This window comes from Bolinopsis microptera, chromosome 9, assembly GCF_026151205.1.
Source record: "Bolinopsis microptera isolate Bmic1 chromosome 9, MBARI_Bmic_1.0, whole genome shotgun sequence".
Lineage (NCBI taxonomy): Eukaryota > Metazoa > Ctenophora > Tentaculata > Lobata > Bolinopsidae > Bolinopsis > Bolinopsis microptera.
In genome coordinates this window covers 8,176,069-8,193,232 of record NC_087080.1, presented here as the reverse complement: position 1 = coordinate 8,193,232, position 17,164 = coordinate 8,176,069, and the positions used below count along the sequence as shown (strand labels likewise).

At 39.8% G+C, this 17,164-nt stretch overlaps 3 protein-coding genes across 3 annotated transcripts in view; 1 reads left to right on the top strand and 2 right to left on the bottom strand.

Moving 5' to 3' along the window:
* Positions 1 to 11,732, bottom strand: part of LOC134820639 (EF-hand calcium-binding domain-containing protein 7-like) — a 37,525-nt gene extending 25,793 nt beyond the window's left edge. Inside the window, exons 1-9 of the mRNA XM_063831142.1 lie at positions 11,651 to 11,732; positions 11,210 to 11,275; positions 8,719 to 8,864; positions 8,442 to 8,586; positions 8,088 to 8,249; positions 7,428 to 7,715; positions 7,070 to 7,213; positions 4,269 to 4,368; positions 3,054 to 3,194 (exon numbers count right to left, since the gene is read on the bottom strand). Coding sequence (XP_063687212.1) covers positions 3,054 to 3,194; positions 4,269 to 4,368; positions 7,070 to 7,213; positions 7,428 to 7,715; positions 8,088 to 8,249; positions 8,442 to 8,586; positions 8,719 to 8,864; positions 11,210 to 11,275; positions 11,651 to 11,732 — 1,274 coding nt within the window. The remainder of the gene's footprint in view (positions 1 to 3,053; positions 3,195 to 4,268; positions 4,369 to 7,069; positions 7,214 to 7,427; positions 7,716 to 8,087; positions 8,250 to 8,441; positions 8,587 to 8,718; positions 8,865 to 11,209; positions 11,276 to 11,650) is intronic.
* The window catches only part of LOC134820849 (vasculin-like protein 1), a 632,099-nt gene that overhangs the window by 513,739 nt on the left and 101,196 nt on the right, over positions 1 to 17,164 (bottom strand). The gene's annotated exons all lie outside the window — the stretch shown is intronic.
* Positions 12,145 to 16,588, top strand: LOC134820454 (beta-1,4 N-acetylgalactosaminyltransferase 2-like). The gene is made up of 8 exons (XM_063830839.1): positions 12,145 to 12,374; positions 12,512 to 12,610; positions 12,843 to 12,971; positions 13,193 to 13,332; positions 14,923 to 15,113; positions 15,271 to 15,459; positions 15,619 to 15,776; positions 15,983 to 16,588. Exons 2-6 carry the CDS (start codon positions 12,558 to 12,560, stop codon positions 15,418 to 15,420), a joined length of 663 nt encoding a protein of 220 aa, XP_063686909.1. The 5' UTR covers positions 12,145 to 12,374; positions 12,512 to 12,557; the 3' UTR covers positions 15,421 to 15,459; positions 15,619 to 15,776; positions 15,983 to 16,588.

Genomic DNA, 17,164 nt, shown 5'->3' with positions numbered 1-17,164 from the left:
TATGAATAATAGTTCGGAGAGAATAAATCTGATCAATACATGAGCGGTTCTGTCTAAATCCGCACTGATTCTCCCTGAGAAGACACTCCATACCAGCATGTAACCGCTTAAGAAGAATCATCTGAAAAAGCTTAGATGCTGTAGACCTTAAGGTGATCCCTCTGTTGTTCCCGCAGACTGAAGTGTCTCCTTTCTTCCCAATAACAATGATCACACCCTTTAACCAATCTTCAGGAACAGTCTCTTCTTCCCAGACTTTCTTGAATAGACACTCTAGTTGATCAACTAGAGCACTCGCACCATACTTCAGTTGCTCGTTAGTTATCCCGTCCACTCCTGGGCTTTTGTTGTTCTTAAGCTTTGTCAGGGAGTAACTAATCTCGTCTCTGGTGGGTGGTCCATCCGAACAAGAGAGAGAGTTAAAGTGGGGTTGGGGTGGTACTGTATCAAGGTCGGCAAGGTCGACACTTGATAATGGAGGGTTCAGAAGTTCAGTAAAGTGCTCCTTCCACCTATCCCTCTGCTGTTGGGGATCCGTGATCTTCCTACCGTCCTTGTCCCGGACACAAGATGCTTGAGGCTTCTTGTTCTTACCAGAGATCTTCTTGATCTTTGCCCATACTTCACGCTGCTGACCTTTGCTCGCTGCTTCCTCAAGATCAGTAGCTACTCTAACTGCCCAGTTATTGTCGTCTAGCTTGCTGCTTTTCTTGACTAACTTATTAAGTTTAGAATACTCTGACCTGTTAGCGTCCGAGTTTGGGTCTTTGCGCTTAAACTGTGCCCGCTGAATCAATAAATCCTTGGTCTTCCGTGACAGGTGTTGCTCCTTTGCCTTCCGGGGTCTCTTGCCTAGTACCTCCAGTGAGACATCAGTGACGGTCTGACTGAGATTACGCCACATATCCTCGAGGTTGACCTCACTATCCAGACTTGCAAATCGGTTTTGAAGAGCCACATTGTACTCTGTAACCGTAGTACTATCCCTCAGGCGCTCAATGGCAGGCACATTGGGCCTGTTGGCGTTGATCTTTGTCACTGACTGAAGTTTGATTTTCAGCAGTCCTAGAACCAGATAATGATCGGAGCCGATGTCTGCCCCGCGACATACCCTAACATCAAAAAGTGACTGACGAAACCGCTTTCCAATGCAGATATGATCTATCTGATTGACGGTGATCCCGTTGGGGGACCGCCATGTTCCCTTGTGAATTTTCTTGTGCTCGAAGAGAGTTCCCCCGATGACAAGCTGGTTCGTCGCACAGAAATCCACAAGTCTTGTCCCGTTGTCATTTGATGAGCTATGGAGTGATTCCCCACCGATGACCGCTTCACTTCCATATCTGCCTGATGTTACTTTTGCATTAAAATCGCCGAGCAGTAACTTGATATCGTGACGAGGTAGCCCATCAAATGTATCTGTGAGTGTCCTATAAAACTTATCTTTCTCACTCTCCTCTGCACCCTCAGTTGGAGCATAGGCCACAACAACAGAGATGTTGATTTGCTTACTATGCAGCCTAGCAGTTAAAACCCGCTCCGATGTGGGAGTGAACGATATCAGGGAGTTTCTGATTCGTTTTGAAAGACTGAGACCGACTCCCTGTCTCTTGATCCCGTCGACTCTACCGGAATGGATGAGTAGACTGCCATTGTCCAGTAGAGTGGTGCCAGATCCAGGCATGTGAGTCTCGGTGATCCCCAAAAGATCCAATCTGTACTGATCAATGTTTTGACTAAGTTGGTAGAGCTGTGTAGATGAGCTGACAAGAGATAGAACGTTCCATGTTCCAAAACGTAAAAACTGTTTGCAATAATTTACTGGATTGGATTTGTTGGAAGCAGGGTCAACATGGATGATCTGTTGACTAATAAATCTGGTCAGATGACGAGTAACCCCTCTTCTCATCAGGCGACTGGGGTCCCGTAGGCTTTGCCCAGCCTCCGTCATGCTGGAACCATCCGTCCTTGAATTGGAAGTAGCACTCCGTCCATTTGATGTGTGTGTTGTTTCAGTAGCGTTGTTATTTGAGGTGGAAGGGATGCTGGCCCTTCGCACCCGATGAACTGCATGCAGTCCTAACGAGACAGATGTCCCGGTTATATTTTTCGACCTGTACTGGTCTAGAGCCGCAGTGTTCTGTTACCGTTCACCTGTTTTAACTGGAATCACCCAGAACAGGCTACTAAGCTTAACAGTGGCACCTCGAGAAGGGTGTGGCTCTTCACCACGCACTACGGATCTTGGGCTCGGAGAGGTTGTGTAAGACACTTCACGAGCCCCTGGAGTTTGGAAAACCCCTTGTGTTTGGAAAACCCCTTGTACCACAAATGTTAAATAAAATGGCTCACATTTTCTCCCTCCTCGCTCTCTCTCCCATTACTGCATATTATGTAGCGTTGGTACATATATCATATATTTCATAATTACACTGTCAATTGTCATGTAATATATACTATAAGCTTATTAGGGGAGGAAGCGCTCATTGCGGTCTGTTTGGACTGTAGAGAGAGTTCATCCTTTCATACGACAATTTAATGCATGTTTTCAAATATAATAGGCGGGTGTGGTGCGGAGGCCGGAGTTAATAAGGGTTAATTTTTTAAAGATTTAAATAAAAATGGAAAGCGGTGTAATAGTCGGTGTACGGACCTTATGATCATTGAATGTGGTGCCTAATAATGACTCAATTATCCACGAGAAAGAACTGATTATGCAATGATGTTAAATACTGTTGGATAAGTGAGGGTACTCCGGTCTCCGAATAGAATTGGTCACCTGATGCAGGTTTTGACTCAGCGGGTAAATAGTCCTACCCTTTTTAACTGCGGCAGTGAAATCACGGCCGAAGGCCGGGTTACACTAGTAGATTATAAAACGATAATTTGTACACCGTAGTCTCTCAAGGTATATTTTGTAGCCTATTCCATTGTGTAATTTGTATGTAATTGATTGATTTAAAGGAGTTTCAATTAAAAAATAGTAAACAGCTGTGCTTAATATTTTGTAATGTTCTAAGAAATTATATTATAGGCGTACTCATTAAACTCACGCAGCAGTAGGACTCAGCTTCTGTTCACTTTTCACCGGGACGGGAGTGATGGGCAGATCGGACTCGTTCACAAAGTTACAACTTGTTGTGTGGGTCAGAACTGAGTAACTCCCTGCTTCTACTTCACCCTCCAGCTTTACTCTGAAATAGAGGTAGGGTTAGGTCCCTGCTTCTACTTTATCCTCCAGCTTTACTCTGAAATAGAGGTAGGGTTAGCTCCCTGCTTCTACTTCACCCTCCAGTTTTACTCTGAAATAGAGGTAGGGTTAGCTCCCTGCTTCTTCTTCATCCTCCAGTTTTACTATGAAATAGAGGTAGGGTTAGCTCCCTGCTTCTTCTTCATCCTCCAGTTTTACTATGAAATAGAGGTAGGGTTAGCTCCCTGCTTCTACTTCACCCTCCAGCTTTACTCTGAAATAGAGGTAGGGTTAGCTCCCTGCTTCTACTTCACCCTCCAGCTTTACTCTAAGATAGAGGTAGGGTTAGCTCCCTGCTTCTACTTTAACCAATGTTGTATCATAATTGTTAGATTAACCTAATCTACTATATTTCAGACCAAGGAATGATAATTAGACAACTGCAGTTAACTAAGTCACACAAAATGTGACATTTGAAACATTATAGTGCCTAACAACAATAGATTTTCTTTCTGAGCAGTGCATATGGGAGTATGGGTTACGTGGCTAATGTTCAGAACTTCTGAACGTGCTAGGTTAATAGATGTCAAAATTAAGCCACTATCGTCGAAAACGCTATTATTTTTGTTTACCAATATCCTCAAACTCAAATGAACGTGTCCATATATCATTATCTAAAAGAAGTCCATATTAGTACTTTACTTTCGAGTGTTCAAAAACAGCTTAATCACAAGCTGTGGAAGATGTTGCGTTAATTGCATGGTTTCGCAGGAACGCTATTTGAATATTTATTACCTTGGTGATCTCCTTGATTTCCTTGTGTCTTTTAACTTGAACGGATCATCAATATTCAATGTCTTACTCTCATGTTGAACGCACCAACGCCAACAAACTACCTTATCGGACACAATTATTCACGCTAAGGTCTTCAGCGTGAAAGTAATGTCCGGAATAATTATGTCCGATGAACTAATGACCAGTGAGCCACGTTCAGTTTATTCGAGATAATCACACTTGTAGCATCTGTTAGTGTTACCTTAACCTACATGTTTATTACATTTACCCTCAATTTTATTACCTGTTATCGTCGGTTCGATCCAGGGACATGAGCGTAACAGAAGTATCGTCCTTTTTGACGAGGTAGAGTGTCACATCGGGCAGAACCTTGTCCTCCTGACCTGGAATTCAAACTGGTTTTAGTTTACTCATAATAACGTGTTTCAACACTTTCGACATCACTTATTAAGTATTAACAAATTATTCACGTTTGTTGTACGTTTTTAAAAATTTCTTTTAATAAAATTTATTGCTGTCTGGATCATGAATGGTCAGAAACTCAGCCAAGGCAAAATTAAACTAATAACATGAAACCATAAGATCCTACATTTTAATCCTACTAGGATGGTAATATTCGGTAGCCTGGTGGAGCGAATTCCCGGACCAGACGGGCAGCTTCATCCTATCCATACAGGCAACCACTACGATGAGGTTGGACATCATTTTCAGATTTAATACAGGGTCAAAATTTAATTGATACTTAATGCATAACCAAGCCAAGGTTTATAATAATTATTCATTCAATACGTAAATCTTTAGATTACGAAGCAGGATACGAGAAACTAGGATTCTAATTCATTTAATCATTATACAGTATTCAAATATTTTAGACCACAAACTCCCACCAAGGGTCCCCACGTATCCACTAACTCTCTCTCTTCATCAGGTGTTCAACAAAGCATTTGCTGTGCTACTGGGTACATTTGCCGGTGTATCAAGCATAGCAAATCCTCTCCTGATATACTACAACCACACACAGAGGAAAACCACTGCTGCTATACTCTTCAAATTGCTGGCAGTGGCAGACTTCCTGACTAATGTCACCTTCCCCTTCGTTATCATATCTAATTTGCTCAGCAGCCAAGTGTCACCTATCAAGAATCATTCTACATTCACGAAGGTAGAGCAATATTTTGTAAAGACTAAATGGTGAGAAAATGATAAGATTGTTGGCAAAAGAAATGCTCAAAATTGTATCTTATGCTCAACTTCATTTCCATGCACAGTTATGCATACATATGTCGCGATATAGATTTACAATAACAAATAAACCTTTGTAGGAACTCTGGAGCATATTCAACGTAACAGTAATCTCCATCTCCGCCATTCTGACATCACTCCTCTCCATCACCCGCTACATCAAGATAATCAGACCTTTCACCAACTTCAGGATCCGCTCTCTACTCTTCTACATTGCACTCAACGTTATCTTCCTGGTGGCGGTCCTGGTGAGAAACATCATGTTCTGTGGCCCAGGCCACCCTGTTACCGGGAAGCCGTACTGGCTCCGGTTCCAGCAGATTTCATGGAGGGAAACGAACGTGAGCTGGCAGATGGCAGTGGCAGTGCCCTACCTGGCACACTGTCTGGTATCTCTGATAACCAGTCTCTTAACAATTTACCATCTACTTAAAACAAAGAGGAGTGTGATCACAGAGACACGAGCTAAATGCAGACAGAGCAGCTGGGCAATTGTTCTCATGAACCTGGGTAACACTCTCTTTCTCGTCTCATTACCACCTCCATAGCCCTGCACGCGGTGAAACCCATGATGATATACACTCTCCTTAAGATAAACTTCATGAAGGACTGCTTGTCTCCCTGCTTTCTATCTGCAATGAACCCTCTTATTTTCTACCTGTGCTGTAGAGACAGCAGGAGCAAACTGTGGAGGTTGTGGCACGGAAGTTGGTTGAGAGCTCAGATATTCAAGTATAGATCCGAGAAAAAAGTATTTTTCTCTTCATCCACCCCTCAAGTAATTATTAAGGACGTAATTTTTGGACAAGGGGCACGGTTCTCTAAATCAGAATCTGAGTCCACGTTTCAGTTAAGACCTGCACCTCCCCCACCCCCACCAATCAGATTAAAACGGGGAGGTCACGTGATAAGAAACAGAGCTTGTGTATCATCACTATTTTGAGGGGGCATCAAGGGGTATTGTGACTCTTTGTAACCGCTCCTACTAAATCGCTCGCCCAAATTTTAAGAAAATTCTTGTGAAAAGGCCCTTTGGGTATGAAATTTATCTGGATCGGTGTATTTTTGGACGCTGATTCCGAATCACCCCCCATGACGTAGGGTAAAAATGCTTCCCTGGAGAGTTATGGGCAAAAAACCGTTTTGGTCACGTGACAGGCTAGTAAAACATGAATTCGATTGTTTAGGGCTCGGGTTAGGGTTAGGGTTGTGGTAAGGGTTATGGATAGCTTCGGGGTTATGGTTAGGGTTAGGGTTGGGATTAGGGTTTATGTAAAACCGTTTTGTACGGCTGCAAAACCATAAAAACCAAAGTCACGTGAAATTTTTGGGCGAGCGAATTAGTAAGAGCCCTTTGTAACTCCAAATGAACTGTTTGTAGCGTGTGACTTATAAACGGGCGTGGTGTATGTCATGAATTTCAATTAGCTGTGTTTTGAAATTAAATTTGTCTGTAATTAAATCCAAGTAAAATCAGCTGTTAACAGTTGCTGCTTTATCATATATATATTGCTGAGCTCCTTATGCCAGAATATGAACAAGTCCTCATATCCGCGGTAATTTTGGGTGTTCTGTAATTGGGGTCTGAGGAGCCACGTATTTTGAAAATCATAGTATTTTCTCTTGTACGAAAAGTGCGTTCAGATCCATTTAGCTATTTAGGGATCTAATTTCTACCATTTTATAATAACTTTGTTCGTGTACGAATTAAACTTCTGGAGCAGTTTAAGTGAGTCAACTGTCAAGTTATAACATGTTGCGAAACTTGAACCAATTAGTGACTCATTCATCTTCGAAATTTCTTTAGAAATTTTCTTAGAAATTAAAAAGTAAATAGCTTACTTTGAGCGAGCGGTGATAAGAGCATGACAAGTTTAGTCTTCTTCGGGACCGTGAGGAGGTATTGGTGTGCGGTCCAATCACCGCGTGTACCAGCGTAGGTGCAACCGCGAACATTACGGTGGTGTTTCAGGGCTGCTTCTTCTTCTGGGGTGTTTGTCAGTGAGGTTACACAGATAACAGAGTTATGATATTATGGACAGTATGAGAAACCGGTTTGTTAGTATGACTTCACATGTCATGTGGGAAATTTTGAAACGGTGAAACCGAGTCATCTACTCATCTATATAAAAACCTACCGCTCATACAATTTGTTTATAAATATACACATTATTTGATAAAGTTGGTCCTCATTCCTTACCTTTTGAGGCTTTTGGTGATTTTTCTGCTGGTTTTGCGGATTTAGTCGTAGATTTTAGCACCGTCTTTTCTTTAGCTTTTGATGGTGCAGCTTTCTTGGGCTCGGTTGATTTCTTCTCGGTGGCTATCTTTTTCTTTTCGGCAGCCGGTTTAGGTTGAAGACCTTTTTTTGCCTTCTCTTCTTTCTTCTCTTCTTTCTTTTCCACAACATTTGATTTGGCCTCTTCTTTTTTCTCATCGACTTTTGTTTTTGTAAGTTTTTTAGGATCTGTCACAGCTTTAGCTTTTTCTGACAATGTTTAGGGTTACTTGATAAATAAGGCGAAAATCAAGAATAAAACTAAATGTTTACTTTAGACATTCACAGAAACCTTCCTGATTAGATTAAATTGAAAACAATAAATCGAATAAACGTGCCAACATGAGGTGGTGAAGGTGTGCAGATAATAGGTGGAGTAGAGCGCCCATGAAGTTTGTTGATAATTTGTGATACCCACAATCTCATAATTCCTCTTTACACCTGGTCCTCTGGTTAGGGAAGGAGTTCCTCGAATAGTTACAAATAATGAGAATATTTGCCGGTGAGTATGAACCTATCAAATGAGCCTTCATTCATGCGATATGGATCATAGAAAAAGTAAACTTTCGGGTAAAATCAAACCTGCAATTTTAAGGGGCTGTTTTCTAGGAACCACAACGATGTCATCATCTTCATCAGTTTCAGTTTCCGTTTCAGTTTCAGTTTCCGTTTCAGTTTCGGTAACAGACACTGAACTAGGTACAGCTGGTATCTTACTTTCTGTGCTAGGTTTCTCATTTGGCACTGAAGCAGTGACAGGTAAGTTTTCAGACATATTCTAACAAAAATCAACAGTCAAACTATTTCTACTCTAACATATTATACGAGGCATGCTGAAGGTAAAACAATTGTTTACCTAAGTAATCAGTAAGGATAATATGAGAAGTATATTAAAACCGCCTGATTCAATTACTCGAAGAACTGAAAGTATAATACCTCTGACAGATAACAAGTGGTTCAGCTGTCTGGAGGTGTTCTCATAGAGTCCAGTAAACTCCTTGAAGTCCAGTTTACCGTCCTTGTTAACATCAAGAGTAGCAAATATTTTATCCACCTCCGTTGCAGACATCTTCTCACCTAACTGTTGGATAAAGATTAGAGCAGTTGTGACCAAACTTCAAAACAAGTGTGCTTGACCTTGGTCCATTTTTATTTATTCTGAAATGGAACACAATGATACAAAGTAAAGAAAATAACCAGATATATATCGAACCTTTTGTAAGAGTGCACTGAGTTCAGTCAGGGTTATGAAATTGTCACCGTTAATATCAAACGTTTTGAAGGCTCGCATAATGTCGTCCAGTGAGATCGACTTTATCTCCCTAGCAAGCTCCAAAAGTCTCTCGTACGTTATGACACCTGAACGTTAAATTTACAGAGGATACAGGTATGAAAATGAGGCTATCAAAGAATTATTATAACTGCTAAAACCTAACACTTACTTCATTTGCAATCTTATCGTGAAGGGATGACGATTAATCACTCTACACTCGACTGTCACGTGCCTTTTTCAACCCGTTCTATGGCTGGCCCTGAACGACTATTCGAAACCCTAACCCTCTAATCTGATCCCAACCCTAACACTATCTCTAACAAAATCATATGGCAAGCTCATAGAGTGGATAAAGTCCTTTCTCTTTGATCGCGAACAAGTCGTGGTGCTTAATGGAGTTCACTCGGTTATCGCAAAGGTTTTAAGTGGTGTTCCCCAGGGAAGCGTTTTGGGGCCGCTTCTCTTTATCTTGTTCATCAATGATCTAGAACAAGTAGTGGACTCATCTAGGGTGAGTTTTTTCGCCGATGATACTAGAGTCTCCAAACAGATTGGCTGTTTTGAAGACTGTCAGTTGTTACAAGAAGATATCTATAAGATTCTTGACTGGTCACGTAGCAACAACATGAAGCTTCACGAGCAGAAGTTCGAGCTGTTAAATCACCTCCATAACAGTAAGAGCTCATTCCCCGAACTACCCTTCTTTGCCGAAACACTGCGTTACAAAGTATCCAGTCAGGACATACTTTATCCTGTCGAAAACGTCCGAGATCTTGGAGTTATGGTTTCAAGTGATCTTAGCTGGTCGACAACATCGGCAACATGGTACCCAAAGCAAGGAGCACACTATCTTGGGTATTCAGTGTGTTCAAAACTCGCGACAAGACCGTAATGATTACTCTCTACAAGTCACTAGTAAGTAGCTTACTAGAGTATTGCTGCCCACTCTGGAGCCCTACCAAGGTGACTGAAATACAGCTGATAGAGGGGGTGCAAAGAACTTTCACCAGTCGTATTGGCGGTCTTCAACATCTCAACTATTGGGAAAGACTCGTACAGCTTAAATTGATGTCTCTACAGCGCAGACGGGAGAGGTATATCATCCTGATGATGTGGAAGATTCTCCATAATGTGGTACCAAACTGCGGTGATATCAAATTCAAGGTGACCCCAAGACACGGGGATGTAGCTGTCATACCCTCATTGTCAAAGTCAAGTTCCTTACGCAACCAGTCACTGTACGACAGGTCTTTTGCAGTTCAAGGACCGAAGCTGTGGAACAAAGTGCCTCACACAGTAAAGGCTGATTCATCCTTTGACATGTTTAAGTGTAGTTTGTCGAACTTTCTTGCTTTGATACCGGACAACCCTCCGGTCGCCGGCTACAGCTGCAGTTGGTCAAACTCACTGGTCGACTACTCGCCATCCAGGTGGTCAGATATCTGATGACCCTTCCGGCTCCACGGATGAACTCAACGAAGTAACGAAGTAAGTAAATATGCTGAAGCCTGAAACCCTAACTCTTAAACCCTAACGAGAAATTAGACCAATCTCCTTATACGGTCATATCACGTGATCGAGATTTCACCAATATCTCGCCAGGGGATCATCTAAACTCTATGTCATGGGGGATGATTCGGAATCAGCGTCCGAAAATATATCGATTTAAGTTGGTTTCAACTTAAATCGAAATTTTAGAAAAATCTCGAAGATCGAGTGTAGAGTGATTATAAGCACGCTCAGTCGTGAAGTAAATATTTTTTTTAGGATAATTTTTGTCTACGGTAATTTCTATAATTTGTAATGTTCGGTAGCGTAATCGGTTTTTTTCGATGGATATTTGGGATCAATCGGTCGAGAAAAATGAAATGATCGCCAAGGCATTATAAAATTAGGCAAATAGTGATGCGCCAGGGGATCATCTAGTAAACCCTAAGTCATGGGGGGTGATTCAGAATCAGCGTCCGAAATTACATCGATTTAAGTTGAAACCAACTTAAATCGAAATTTTAGAAAAATCTCGAAGATCGAGTCGTGAAGTAAATATTTTTAAGGACACACCGGTAAAATCTCTAAAAAAGTGTGTATCTACTCAATCTTGAGCAAAACGCGCAGTTTTGCTAGTACTTTAGTTAAGTTTTCGAAATTGTCCCACATTCAAACGACGATTTGGCGCCCCCCTAGCTAAGACGGCGCCCCCCTGCACAGCGGGGTCAGCGGGGCCCTTCGTTACGCCACTGTGTGGCACCCATTACGGTTACCGTCCATTGAAAGTAATTAGTAAGTATATTGATTATTGTACATATCTGATATTAAATATGCTGCGCTGATTTATTCCCCATTATTCTATTGTTAAATTGTATAAATATCGTGTTTTATTTTGATTTCCTCTATCATACTTCAAAATCATAAAACATAAAAGTATAATTACCTCCTTCGTTCTTCATTATAGTCTTGATCTGCTTGCTGGTCACATCCTTGCCACAAAGATGGAGAACTGAAATATATTGATATAGTAAACAAGCGAAAAATGTGTTAGTAATCCGATGAAAATCGGCAAACATTTATCTGTATGCAATATTTAAAACGTTCACTGTCTCATCAATGCATGCCGCCAGTCAAATTATTAGCTGCGCGCGCCGTTTCAAAAAGCTACACTAACGGCTGAAAAACGTTTTTAGAATATTAAAATCTTGTTTGGCGTTCGCGCGCAACACATAACGTTTTAATAATGTTCCTTATTAATTTCACATCATCGCTCCATCTATTCGACTACTTAAAACAGGACTTGGCAGCTTTACATGGTTAATGGTTATGTAATTAAACTAACTGTACTAATTATGTACAATATATTAATTAAATAAGAAAGAACCTTCTTTCAGTTCTTCAGGATCCATGATGTCGTTGTATTTACTCTTCCGGAGGTACATCCATGCTTTTTCAACTTCACTCATCCTCCTACATGTTGTAAAGGTTAAACTTTTTGTCTCAATTTTCTTTATAACTTTATAATAACTAACTAAATTAGTATCCGAAGGTTCAAAGATCAATGTATTATCTCAATTTTCCTTACAGCTATAACTTAATTAGTTCGTTAACTCTGAATGTTCAAACAAGTTGTCTCAATTTTCCTTATGATTGATTGAATCAGTTGCTAAACTTTTAGGAATAATCAGATTTAGCTGCTGTCGAAAAATAATAGTCGAACAATTGTGGTATGCCAGATGGTCACATGGGATAGCGCAGTAAAACCAGATCAAAATAGCCTACATAACCAACATATAGCTGTTCCATGGTTCCATGAGATGAGACAATCAGCCGGGCACCACATGTTCTACTTCTCAATATCACCCTCAGTACTGAGTCAGTAGTGAGGAGAATGTAATCCAATTGATACAAATCTGTGTTTAGAGGCTTTGTAGTAACACTTGGTGTAAAAAGTCGCATTATTACTCCGCTTGATTGAGCCCTTTATACCGCACATCTGTTTCAGTGTTTCATTTATATCGTGATGTCGTCTGGGTTTTGTAGCAGATATTCTGACCATGTTTTTGTTGTATTTTTGTTTGTTTTTCGTGTTTGTGTGGGTAGTTTCGGTAGGTTTAAACTTAATTACAACATTTCATCTATAGTTTATTTTCAGCCACGTTTAATTTAACATAAACTGCATCAATGTACTCCCACGTTTATATGAGTAGGTTGAAAATAGAATATCAGGTTTTGTTTGTTGCAGGTCAATAATTTCTACCAGAGAGATGTCTATTTAGAAATACACATCAATGGACGAGCAGGGACGTCATAATACAAAAACTGGCAACAGATTTACAACTGGGTAAATTTATGATTTTAACATAATTTCAACCGTCATTATGTTGTTTTGTCATGTCAAGGACTTTTGATTAAAATACGCTGTTATTCAAAAACTTTATAAAATTGAACAGATTATTAGCAAAAGACACAATGTCAACAAATAATACGTATCAATAAATTCGGACATACTCCCTTAAATTGCAACATCATAATAAGACAATAACATTACGCTAATATTCAATAATCATCGACAGCAACAACGGAAACTCGGGAGAACTATTTAACGAGAAAAAATCAAAATACATCAACACATCAGCTGAGGAACTTAAATTACTCTTAAACAGAGTTCCGGAGCCTATAAAACTATTGGACCAGCATACACGGTAAGTAAAAGGACGTTACTCGTAACGTGTATAACTTGCATAATAAATAATGTATATTTTATGCTATGTATTAAGATGCTGAATATTATTATGACTATCATAATTCCAAAAAACACAATTCATATTGATGTGTTCCTGAAATTCCTGAAATTCCTGAAACACATCTTATATAAATCGTAATTCTCTCTCTAATGTATAATTTACCACCCGACTTTTCTCAGATGTCCTACTGTAAAAGACTGTGTGACTGCCATTGTCACTACTCACGGTAAATTGGAAGCAGTTGTAAGATTGATAAGATCCATCTTTAAATCTGGATATGGTAACATGGAAGTTATTGTGATTAACGATCAACCACCAGGTAAATCTAGACTAGTCTAAATAGTTTAAATAGTTTAGATTGGATAGTCCATGTACCCGGACGAAAACTATAATTTAATTAATAAAAATGGTAGTACCCAGTTACTGATACTCAAAATACTAAATAAAGTATAACTTTTTATACGGTAAATCGATACAATGTTTATAGATAATATCCTAAACTGCTACAATTTGACTATAATACTAATGTAAAGAATCATTTCTTCTTCTTCTCTAGAAAATAATCAACAATATCAGCAATAAGTGCCCCGGATAAAATTTGTGAAATACCAGGCTTAAAAAGTGCTGATATCAAAATATCTTGATTTGATATCAGGTGACAATTAATGTTCTTGTTCACGAAAAAGAACGCATTAACATCACCTAAAGCACCATGATCATCAACAACATCAGCTGATACAAGTCCTCTTGTAATGGTATAAGATAGAGTCTTCCTTATTTCATGCTCGTCTGACGAAACAGTTTTCTGAGACATACACAATACTCTCAGAATTCTTAACAGCAGTGAGTGCCACTATAGAATTATCAAACTTTAACGAATCGAACAGTTCCTCCTTAATGAGGGTACTACTATCTTTTTGAGGGAAGCTTCTGTTAAATGCGGATAATATTTCGCTGTCCTCCATACTCGGTGGACAAAGAGCGAACACTCTAAAAGGATGGTAGTTGCAACACACAAGCAGAAACTGACTATTTGATGATGATACTGGCAGATACACCAGCTTTTTAGCCAGAACTTTCTCAGGACTAAGTGTCATTTTAGAGCAAGTCAGCAACAAATTAAGACACTCAACAAAGGGGAGTTTCTGCCATTCAGATGACACTGTGTGTACATTGTGATCATGGAACACACAACCGTACGCTGTCTCAGCTACATCTAAATACTTCTCCAACTTAGTCTGCCACAGCTTGGTTCCCCTGTTGAAGAACGACACTGGGTACGCTAACAAGTGTAAGGTTATACATGTAAACTCCTCAAATAGCCCAGCAGGCCATCGTGTTCAGAGTGGTTGACAAAGCTGATTTCAGTTTATCAGCGTTCTGACAAGAGTTCAAATTATTCAACCCAAACTCTGATATAATAAACAGGTGAACATGGTCTAACGCTTGTGAAACGTACGCTTCAGTGATAAGTTTATCAGTGGTCACGTGGATGAGGAGAATAATGTCATTGTAGAGCTTGTACCTGACGTTTAGAGATCCTTTAGAGAACTGAGAGAGCTCGGTGTTATCACAGTTGTTTGAAAAAGTGAATAACCCGCCAAGAGAACCAATTGTAGAGAAAGGGAGAGTTTTGGAACCAAACTGGCGGTTTAGAAACGGTACCCCTGATTGGTGTAGGATTCCAAACAGAGAGTTTATTAGCATGGTGTCCTGATCACATCCACTGCTCTGCAGAGTTCATTGTAAGCTAGAGTATCAACATTGACATCGCTTCTGAGGGAATAGTGGTTTTAAAACATTTGGCGTCTAAAATCGATCCGATCAGTTTGGTAGATTAATAAGATTTATGAAATTTAGGTAACCAAAAGTATACATTCAAGGAACTACAAAATATAACATTTTTCAGAGGACAACGAATACACAAATTATGAGACCAACATTGAGGGTCACAGAAATGTACAATATCATTTCGTTCCACCCCCTGATGGTAAAAACAAACTAGGAACTGGCAGAAGCAGAAACATTGCTCTCAGCTTCGTAACGACTCCTTTTTTCCTGCAACTTGACGACGATTTTGTCTTTACAGATTCAACTAATGTTAGTAATAACTTTAAAGTAATAAAATTTTGGTTTTACTTTAATTTTTGGTTTATGTGACGTGGTATTGATTCTTCATTTCCTGAAAGTAAAGAATCTCACCCTTACCATATTAACCTATCACCGTAAACCTATCACCGTAAAACTATTGTCGCAGCTTGAAACAATGGTGCAAGTACTAGCAACAACAGATACGGACATAGTGGGTGGACAGAGACACGGATCTTCAAGCTTCCCCAGGTTCACCAGATATGATGAAGATAATAACGCACTTGTTAAGATTAGCGAGTGCTCTTATTCAGAGTAGAGCAGAGTGGGGATGTTAGATGGCAGCTAGAAATCAATGGTGAGTCTTCTAGAGATAGTGTTGCAGTTATTTATCATCTTTCTGACTGTCATCTTATTGTTTTTAGGACAGTTAAAAAAAAGGAACTTAAAAAAAAGGTCGTGCACTAAAAGATAACACCTAATTCTCATTTAACGTATGATTTCACCTTTAAATCAGGAAACTGCCAGCAAGTGGACAGCGTTACCAGCTTCTTCATGGCTAAAACAACTGCAGTAAAGCGAGCTGGAGTATGGAAACCTCGCCAACCTCACCACGAGGAATTCTTAATCTGGATTAGGAGGGCTAACCTTAAAGTTGCTACCTGTAACCTCGTAGTAAGTCACAGTTTTTACTACAGTTTTTACACAGTTTTTACACAGTTGTTACACAGTTTTTACACAGTTTTTACACAAAACAGTTTTTTTACACAGTATTTACACAGTTTTTTTACACAGTTTTTTTGCACAATTTTACACAGTTTTTTGCACAATTTTTTTACAACAGTTTCTGCACAGTTTTTACACTGACCAATCATCCCCAGTTTTATAGCCCGAGAACCAGATATCCAGACAATCTAAAGAGCAGTAAATTAAAGAACAAGATGTTCCTTTCCTGGTTTCTCCGCCCAGTACAACCTGTCACGTGTGGTATACTGTCAGTGTAAGGATGTAGTGAGGAGTCAGAAGGGAGGTGTCACGTGTGGTGATAGTTTGTGGGAGGTTAGGCGAGATGTTAAACTTCTTATTGACAATTTATCATGTATGAGCTTCACAGTTCGGTAAATGTTTGCTTTATAACGAACAAGACGTGAAAAACTCTAAATATGTGGATTGTGGGCGGACGAATCGTTTCATGGAATATAGAACGATACCATTCGTTGGATTGTTTGAAATATTATGTTCCTGCTTAGTGCTTATCAGTCGAGCAATTTTCTGGGGAACCAAGAAACAACAAATGAAATATAAGAATTAACTTTATTTTTTTAATAAATTTATTGTTTATTCAAAGATGGAAAATTGTGTTCGTTTATTGGTACTTGGAACTTTTGAGATGATTTAAAAGCAATTCAACTTCACGATTACTGATTTATGTAAATGTAATCAAATGGTTACGTTATTATTTGTTTTTACAGGATTATATTTAACAGATTGTGCATTCGTTTTCTTGTACTACAAGCAACTTGGTATCAACAATACTGTAATCTAAATCATGAGTTTCTAGCAGTTGCGGAACGTTGCTGATTTCCCCCCCCCCCCCCCCCCCCCCCCCCCTGCGAAAAGCGCTCCTCACACCCCTGTTGGCGCCCCCGTCCCTGTTGGCGCCACCTCCTTAAAGTAGAACAAATTAGGTTATTTTAGAGAATACGCCGGCAATCTATACAAAAATGTGTTTTCTAGAGCAAAACGCGCAGTTTTGCAATACCTCAGTTAAGTTTTTACAAAATAGTCCAACATTCAAACGACGAATTTTGCGCCCCCCTAAGATTGCCCCACCACCACCCCCCCCCCCCCCCACCCCACACAGCGGGGTCAGCGGGGTCCCTTCCGTTACGCCACTGAGTTCAAAACTCTTTAATTCATTTAACTTGATAAAATAACGTGACAAATTTTCCACAAATTCCACAAATGCTTCAATCACATTCCAAAGTTCTCAACAAGAATGTAACTTGAAGTACCCAGGAATTCCCCAATTCCAATGTTGTTTAATGAGGTACAAACATGCC

Coding starts and splice junctions, on each gene's coding strand:
- LOC134820454 (XM_063830839.1), top strand. CDS start 12,558: ATGGACGAGCAGGGACGTCATAATACAAAAACTGGCAACAGATTTACA. Junction 12,972..13,192: donor CTATTGGACCAGCATACACG/GTAAGTAAAAGG, acceptor GACTTTTCTCAG/ATGTCCTACTGTAAAAGACT. Junction 13,333..14,922: donor GATTAACGATCAACCACCAG/GTAAATCTAGAC, acceptor AACATTTTTCAG/AGGACAACGAATACACAAAT.